Below are 8,953 nucleotides of genomic sequence, written 5' to 3' on the forward strand. Positions count from 1 at the left end.
TTCAGATCCAAAGTAATGAAGACATCGAAAAAGTGATAGCAGAACTAGATTCGGCACTAAAAATCAGATGGAGATGCCAAGTTTCATTCATATGCTCCCATTCATTACTGACTTATGAACTTATGAGTTTTTCCTCAAAATACATCAAAACATGTCCCACATTTAGGCGATTTTTTCCTATATGAAGGTCCTCCAACATTTTGCAAAGAAAAATCCCAATAACTTTTTTATTTATCAAAGGATTTTTAATTTTTAAAAACCATAGTTCTTAGAATTTACTCTATTTTCATTTAAGTCCATTTTTAAGCAATTTGGATGAAAATTTAATTTTTCATTGTCATTGCTATAGAAAAGCTACAACGTATAAGTATAGTATAGAGGCAGAGGAGGTCTTTTTAACTCTTCTGGTGAAAAAATCATGAAGATCCACCAGTAACTTCCGGAGATATCAACAAAAGATCGCTTATGGTATATCGCACCCCAGGATCTACTCTAGATCTAGATTTCTAGATCTAGATCTAGATCTCTAGACTCTAGATTTTAAATTTTATGTAACATTTTGACATTGTGTAAGATTGTTGGAGAAATGCTTTTTTTCCACTTAACTTCGTCGTCTATTCTCACTCAGGATTCAATATTACACACAAACCTATTGTAACTGATCTGTTGGTGATCAATCACAAGTTTTGCACTGTGTTTTTCATAGATCTAGAGTCTAGATCTAAATCTACCTTCAGTCAGAATTTGTGTTGGCTGGAGAATCCTTTTATTTTATCTCTCAGTTGAGCAAGCAAGATCTCTGAATCTCTGGCCTAGAGAAAGAGATGAGAGTTGTGTTCTCTTGAATAGATCTAGAATCTAGTACAAATTATGAACTACATTAAATATTTACGAAAAACGATACGGATGGACGTAATTTATATCACAAAGAAGCGAAACTAATTTAATTTTATCAAAGCTACAAAAGTACAATATCATATTTTATTCTAACTTCATTTTGCAAGCATATTTATCATCTCCCTGAGTCTTTTTATTATTTCAAATTAGTTAATTTACACCTTCTATGTTTGTAGTCCATGACTTTATTGTTTTGATCTGTCACACCACAGCGAGCGAACCGTAGCCTGCATCGTACGATAGGCCAGCCGAGGCAAGGCAAGTAGCCTAGCCTAGCGAAGAGAGCTACGGATCCAGGCCCCGTAATCGGCTGTTGTTCACCCCAGGGCTCAAAGTTCTCAAGGTGATGTACAACACGAAACGTCTTGGTTTGGAGAGTCTCTTCCTCTTTTTGAAAGGAATTCGGATCCATTATTTTTATCTTGTAGATCTATACATCGTTTACATTGATAGGCCTATGATTATAATGATATTAAAGTTCATTTCTTCATCGTCGGTGAAATCTAGAGTCTACTCTACTCTAGTCTGGAGAGAGGAGGGGTCTTGTTGTCAATACTTGTCAATAGAGAGTTTTATCTGTATATTAGATTAGTATTTTATGGGGGTATAGTATAGTGAATTTAAAGTCGTAAGTCCACTTACACTGCTATAGTATAACTACAGTAGATCTAATAGTTGACGTTGCCCTCTCTTAGTTAGAGTTAGAATTTATTGACAAGAGACCCCATTGAATAACTTGTAGAGATCTGGGTGGGAGGCACTCAGTTCCCCGACCCAGCCTTGAATTAAAAGTAGAAAGCTACTGTAAAAAATTTATATAAGGCCTGTTATAATGTGTAAGAACTGCAGGATAATATAATAAGAAGGCCGGCTCTATATATTTCTCGGGCCGAACGTTCGGGAAAATAAACTTGAACTTTATTTTTCCAAACGGTTTCCGTTCTCTAGATTTGTTGATAAAAAGGGAATGGAGTGGCCCGTGTGTGTGTGTGTGAGTGTGCATGTATGTGTGTGTGTGAGTGTATGTGTATGGTGTGAACGAGGGGCGTGGAGGGATTTGTTTTTTTACATGAAAGATAGTTTTTGCTGGGTGACTAAATAAATGAAAAATAGGTTACTACCAAGGTCGAGCAGTCTTGTTTTCTCTCGCAGTACCTCTTGAAGGTATTTTCAAATGAAGTATAGTCCGTGAACGTTGCCCCAACCACAACTGAAGTATCTGAATATTCCGACATTTAAAAATCTGTAGCTCTAGAAATTGAATTCCATACAAAAAATGCTTCCTCCCAGTCCTCGCCGAATGGCAGAATGAAAGGATGGCGCCTAAATCTCGCAAATAACCAAAAAATCTCGAGATCTGAAACCGTTCTGAGAAATAGAGTTCAGCTTTATTTCACAAGCGTTCAGAGAAATAGTCACTTTGTAATAAAAATGGCTAGATTAATGTTGTCTTGTCACTTGTGTTTTCACTCCCCTTTGTCGATTAGAGTACGCAAAGACTCTTAAAGACTCCTAACAATCCTTACCTGTGGGAGTGCTACCCCCTTTGCCTTTTCTGTACTGAACATATGTGCGTGTTTACCAATCTAGCCCGAGTTGTCCCCACCTCCCATCTTTTAACCAGCACGTCTGCTCAGGTAAAGGTCAACATTTTTCTTTCTTACCTTGTAACAACTTTTCTCAGTTTTTGGTAAATTTTTACTTTCATTCGCACATGTACAGTGTCCAGTCACAGATGCACTGCTTTCATTTGAGGGTCAAACTGCAGTGTTTTTTGCTGCAGATCACATTAAAACTGGCAAATCGATTATTTTCAAGAAAATTTCAAACCCAATTACAAAACGTCAAATTATGGGGGGAAAACGGGGGACATTCGAGACATTCACCCCTAGGCTATAACCCCCCACATTTTTTTTTAACCTCTGAGGGGCATACCCCCTTTCCCCCCCCCCCCCCCCCCCCCTCCCTCTCTCCCCCTCTCTCTCTCTCTCTCTCTCTCTCTCTCTCTCCCCCCCTCCCTTACCTCTGAGGGCATTATAATTGGTCCAAAGTGCGTACATTACTACTCTACGCAGTTAGAATCAAATGAAAACCATCAAATATTTCTACTCCCATTAATTTGGGATAAAAGTCAGTGTATGAAATTTGTGTAAAATGGGTAAAAATGTAAAGGGCAAAACCTGAGCATGAGATGGGCCAGTGAAAGTTAAAGAACCGTATTTTCCAGGAAAAATTTCATTTGATTAATTACTTTGAGCAGTGTGACTGGTGAGAGCTGTCATATTTTATTGGTTGATAGGCTAGTTATTTATTGTTTAGAAAATACAACAAGAAATAAAAGCGCTTTTTACCATATATATACCCACTTATTTGGTCATTAAATACTCTACTTTTCTACAGCATTGGATTTTCCACTTGGATATTTTGTGATTTATTAGAGACTTCACCTTCCGATTTTGGTTTCAATTTAAGAGAAGGTTACGATTCAGAAATCGGGAGGATTTAAGTTGGGTTATGGAGAGGGTTAAATTTGAAGGAGTAGGCACTCCAAGTCCTTGTCCCAGGAACTGGACCGAAGGAAAAGTGATGTCTTTTACTTGACCTTACTGAATTATTGACACCAGTGCATGTGGTAAAGCAGTTAGGCACCTCACCATCACACATAGAAGACCTGAGTTAGATTCCCATGTGGGGAGAATCTTTATGGAGTAGGTTATCCCTGTCTTGTATACCCTCTCAGCTCAGGCTGGCCCTGACAGGCAGGGTCAAATCTCACCTGACCTTCTCAATTATCTCTAAAAATATGTGTCACGACACTATGGAATCAGGTGCTCGTCAATTTTATCATCTAAAGCCTGTTTATTTTTCTGGCTTTCGAAGAAAACATTATCCATTTATCTTGAATAGAAGTCTAGATATTATTTGCGACTGAAGGAGGTTGGGTCGCCTGGTTTTAGAGGTAAAATTAGCAAAAAAATAGCTGCCAAAGTTTGGTAACTTCCAAAGTTTAAGAGTCCTTGAAAACTGCAAATGTACATTTTTTGTGTGCTTTTAATCAATGTTTTTTTCATAAAATCCACATACAAAAGTGTTTTTGAATATTCTCGGATTTCATTATTTTGATGAGCACCTGATTTCACCATGATGCCTCACATATTGTTTTGATGGGGACGTAAAACTCTTTTTAAAAAGACCGAAAAAGAAATTATGGACATGAGATAGGCAAATGTCACTACAATAGTATTGCAGGTAAGCCTAAGAATGAGATAATTTTTTAACAAGATTTTAATTAAGGTTACCATTTTTTTTCCAGAATTGATCTCCCTTTACTTGTTGAGGGTATCCCAAAATTACCCTTTATAATATTTGTTTTTGAAAGAGCTTTACTCAGAGTGCCTTTTTTAAATAAATTAATATCATTTGTGAGGTATCGTAGTGAAATCAGGAGCTCGTCAAAATAATGAAATCCGAGAAATCTGCATTTTTCAGCCAGTTTGGGAATTTGTTTCAATTTTTTATATTTTTTTTTGCTCTGCAACTTGTATGTCCTTTCAAAAAAGTTTTATTTGTAGATGTTAGGGAAAAAATTGGTTGAAGAAAAAAAAAGGTGTAAATTTTAGTTTCCAAGGACTCTTCATGGCATGGAAGTCATCAAACTTTGGCGGCCCTATTTGCTCAGTAATTTTACTTCTGAAACCAGGCAACCCCGCCTCCTTCAATCGCAAATATCTCGACTTCTATTTAATATTAGATTTATTTTTTTTCATTGAAAGCAAGGCAAATGAACAACCTTTCAATAACTCCATTTGCCCAAAAATTGACCAGGGCCTGTTATGACACATTTTGTTCTTTATGCTAATATTGAGAGCCTTGTCTGCTAACCAAAAGTCCCCCTCATTCCCAAATGAACAAACAATCTAGTGGTAGAGGCATTTTTCAGTTAAATTTGTTCTGCTATATAATTGGCAGGTGAAAATGAGAAAATGAAAGGGTTCTTTTTTCCTACAGTTTGGATCACTGTCACTGTCATTCAGTCTAGCAAATGTAGATGTTCGTCTGAAGAATTGAAATGCTCATCATCACTATCTGTATGACAGTCAATTTCTGTAATACCCCAATCAGTGATCAACTTTTGCCATGGTGGCGAGTGCAGTATGTACATAAGAAATGCTGAGAAGTAATTGACTCGCTGGTTTTATCTTTCACTCACTATAAACTACACATCTCTCTTTGTTCTAGATGCTAGCACATGCGACTCCTGCTCATATCAGCCTAAAAATAGACATGATCACTTCGGCAAGAGAACAAAAGTGTGTTGAAGTGAAGATGTATCAAGAATGAAACAAAACACAGCTGTTCAATGACTTACCAAGTATGCCCACAGCATAAATGGCAGATAATTATTCTAGGGCATACCCATACTCCCGCACTGCAGGGAAGGGATTAAAGACATTAATACTGTATTTTGTGACTAATGCAAAAAAGTTAGATGAAAGAACCTTGTGACACTACTGGAAATGTTACAGGGGTACTTTTTTATATAAAGAATCTACTACTACTACTTCATTTATCTGTGAAAAAGATGGGGGGGAAATTAACTTCTTTTTTTTTCAATCTAAAAAGTCTAAAGATAGTACATGATAAAAAAAATTTTGAATAGTATTTTCTTTAAAATTCTAGCTATTTTCTGTAACTTTCCAAAACAAAGAAACACATTCATAGATTTTTAATGAGAGAATATACTTCCACAGCTTGGATCAGCATGTAGACAAGGTGCCTTGGATAACCAAAGTGAAAGCCTTTTCAAAACCAAACATGGCAGAAAAGGCTGTGAACGGATTTGCAGATGACTCATCTTCAGATAAGTCCCTCAAAAAGCATGCAACAGGTGATGGTGCCACTGTGAATGGCATTGAGAAAGTCAGGAATGGCAGCCCAGACTCTTTTTGCGATATTCGCCCTTGTAAGTAAAGGTTTAACTCATTTTTCATTACTGTTATTACCCTGCTAAAGGTTTATCTTTACCTTTTAAAAATCTGATAAACATTGTTAAGTGATTAAATCTTTCTTTGATGTTTGCAGTAGTATAAAAAAGTGTTTGCCCTGCTCCAGCCAAGGGCTAATCTGGAGACAAGATTTATGCATGGTTGTTCTAATTTCCAGAACTGAGAAGATTATATCTTTTGTGTCCGTGATAAGACTGGAGTTTTATTTTACAAGACAGTAATTCCAGTTTCTTTATTGTTCAGGAGAGAAAAAAACGCCCCCTTGCCTCTCAACAGCCAGTTGCTTTGAAGATATTCAAAACCACTGTCGTGCCTTATTTATTAAGTCAATACCAGACTAGGGCAGAAATGTACACCATGTTTTAACCCTATCCGTACGCCCTGGGGTCATATTGTACCCCCGGAGTTGTATTCTTCACATTTTAGAATACTTCTAGAACGAAGATCTCTTTGAAACTTTCAGTATTTCTCAAAAGATCATTTTGACAGATTACTATGCAAAGCATACGGATTGGATTAACGAGTAAATTTCCTCTTTGGAAAGTGGTGGCACAGAGTTTCCCACGTCATATGGATACAATTGTAAACACAATGTACGGATATAGGGTTAGCTATCAGGTGGAATCTAGAACTCAGTTTTGTCCAAAACTGATACTATTTACTGTCTTTTAAATTAGAACTTCAGTATGGTTCTCTCTTATGACTTTCACTGTTTACTTACTTCAATTTCAAATGCCTTGCATATTGTGCAGGGCTTTGTTTTTTTAAACTTTTATACACCATGTAAAATGTAATGTTTTGAATAGATGTTATTATTCTCATAGTGAAAAGTAGAGTACCTATTTTATTTTCTTAAAATGCAATATAACATGTGTCACACATGACAAATGATCATTACCAGTGGTCGTCTACAAGAGGGGTGCCTCATAAAGAATGTCAATAAAAGTAAACAGGCCTTAATCTGATCCTGGTGAAACTAGATAGGCCCTACAATGGAATAGATCAGAATGTTCCTGAAACGTGAGTCATCGTGGTGAAATCTGGTGCTCATCAAAATAATGAAATCAAAGAAAACAGCCCTTTTCCACCAGTTGGGCAATTTTTGTTGATTTTGGGTTCAACACAATTATGTTATAATGTTATGTGTAATTATAATTTTTTCTCCATTTAAAAACACGTTTGAGTGTATTTTACACTGAAAAAACATTCAAAATGCACAAAAATGAAAATCTGCAGTTCTCAAGAGCTCTCAACTCAAGCTTTGGAAGTCACCAAATTTTGACAGTCACTTTCCCACTAATTTGACCTCTTCTATTTGGCGATCCTACCTCCTTTAAACTCAAATAACTTGACTTCTATTTAAGATAAATGTGGGTATTTTTGTCATAAGACAAATGAGCAAGCTTCAAAATGATATTAAAAACTATATATATATATGCTTGAAAATTGACAAGCGCCTGATTCCACTGCGTTGGGACTTTACTTGCTGCTCTGGATTGCTCAGAATCACAGAAGTGGTATTAAATTCATTCTGACAGTCTTTTGAAAGGCACAATTTCACCAACTTATTCATGCACATATTGTGTCATTGAATATATATGGACGTTAAATAGGGGATCCCGTGTTATAAATCTGGACATGTGTTGAGGGGGGTACGTCGAGGAGGGGTGGGGGGGGGGGTTCATATCTTTTTGTTTACAATAAAGTTATTGATCGTTGGTCACACCCTGTTGTAATTGTTTGTAACACCACTAAAAAGGTGTTTTACCTAGTCTTACTGACCACACTATGTCAGCTGTCTTGTACAATAAGGAAAAATGTTGTGTCCCGAGGAGCTGTGCCACTCAGGTAATACTACACCTGAATGTTTTTTGTCAAAATAATTACTAAACAAGGCAAGTTCTAGATGCTTACTCAGTTATCGTCATGTGACGCAAGAGGAAAGAGATTTTTTTCTCTTGAAACTCACTGGAGATGCAGTAATGCTTGTTTTATTTTTTATGTAAAGTTCTAGTTGGGGTGTCCATTCAGAACTGACTTGTCCTACTGCGCACATCTGAGGTTTCCACTATCTGTTTGGCCAACATTGAGGTCGCCATGACGTCATACCTCTTAAGATGATTTTGACTGATTTTAAGAATGAGAGATCTCAAATAGACCTTTGTCTTTCTTATTTCTATATATGGGCAGATAAAATTTGAGAATGTCATGTTCATAACTTTGAAAGAAAACGTGTGATTTTGTTCCCTCTCTGATTCGGCTATATTTCCCTTGCCTATACACCCAGTCATTTCAGGGAAAGGAGTTTTCTTTCCAGTCTGTTGTGACTGTTTGAACTCACATTGCAGACATGATTTTTTCTCCTTTCACGATGACTGTTCGAACTGTAGATCTAGTACACATTCATGTACTGAAATTAGGTCATATTTTTCAGAAAAATATTGATAACACAGTCTGTTGAGAATGAGGCCTTAAAAATTCTCCCACTTAGATCTAATCATAATATGCTATCATCACTGGCTAAAAATATTGTCTCCAAACTCATGCAATACATTGTGTTTTCATTTTGTTTTTGAAAAGTTGTGATAAGTACTAACAATGAGGGTGCCCTAGATATCTAATCTAACAATTTTTGTTTTACCTTTGTTCACAATATAGATATGCCGACTTTTGGTCTCTTTAAAGTTCTTCCTTCACTAGAGTGTAGTGTATGTTCTCGACACTTTTCACTTTTTCTGTTTGCCTTTCAGTGTTTGTTTATTTTTAATCTATTCTTTCCTATTAGTCTTTTGTTTTTATAGGTGTCTTACTTTTTCCTGTCTCCCTATTATAATGCGTTGTAATGCTTCTGTGCTTTTTTTTTTTTGCTGAGACTCAACCTCTTTTTTTCTCGGCTTAGTGCCCACAGAACCGCTTTTTTTCTTTCTTGTCTATCTATCTAACTTCCTATCTATCTCTCTCTCACACTCTCTCCGCTGCCCACATCTCCTCTCTTTCTCCCTGTTTCCTTCTCTCTCTCTTTCACTCTGTCTGTCTCTCAAACTCTCTCA

General features: G+C 36.5%; 2 protein-coding genes across 4 annotated transcripts in view; one reads left to right on the top strand and one right to left on the bottom strand.

Annotated features, from left to right (window-relative positions):
* Window positions 1-812, bottom strand: part of LOC101854394 (pyridoxal phosphate homeostasis protein) — a 20,886-nt gene extending 20,074 nt beyond the window's left edge. The window contains exon 1 of one of the 2 annotated variants that reach the window (XM_005092637.3): window positions 732-812. The gene's annotated coding sequence lies outside the window, so the exon portion shown is untranslated. Of the gene's footprint in view, window positions 1-649 lie in introns of both variants that reach the window. The other variant, XM_013079385.2, reaches the window with a different exon arrangement.
* Window positions 813-943: 131 nt separating this feature from the next.
* LOC101854626 (pantothenate kinase 3) overlaps window positions 944-8,953 on the top strand; it is a 44,345-nt gene continuing 36,335 nt past the window's right edge. For both annotated transcript variants that reach the window (XM_005092638.3, XM_013079383.2), the window contains exons 1-2: window positions 944-1,240; window positions 5,649-5,860. In XM_005092638.3, coding sequence (XP_005092695.1) covers window positions 5,713-5,860 — 148 coding nt within the window. In that variant the 5' untranslated portion in view covers window positions 944-1,240; window positions 5,649-5,712. The remainder of the gene's footprint in view (window positions 1,241-5,648; window positions 5,861-8,953) is intronic.

The sequence above is a fragment of the Aplysia californica genome, unplaced genomic scaffold (assembly GCF_000002075.1).
Source record: "Aplysia californica isolate F4 #8 unplaced genomic scaffold, AplCal3.0 scaffold00050, whole genome shotgun sequence".
In the NCBI taxonomy this organism is placed as follows: Eukaryota; Metazoa; Mollusca; class Gastropoda; order Aplysiida; family Aplysiidae; genus Aplysia; species Aplysia californica.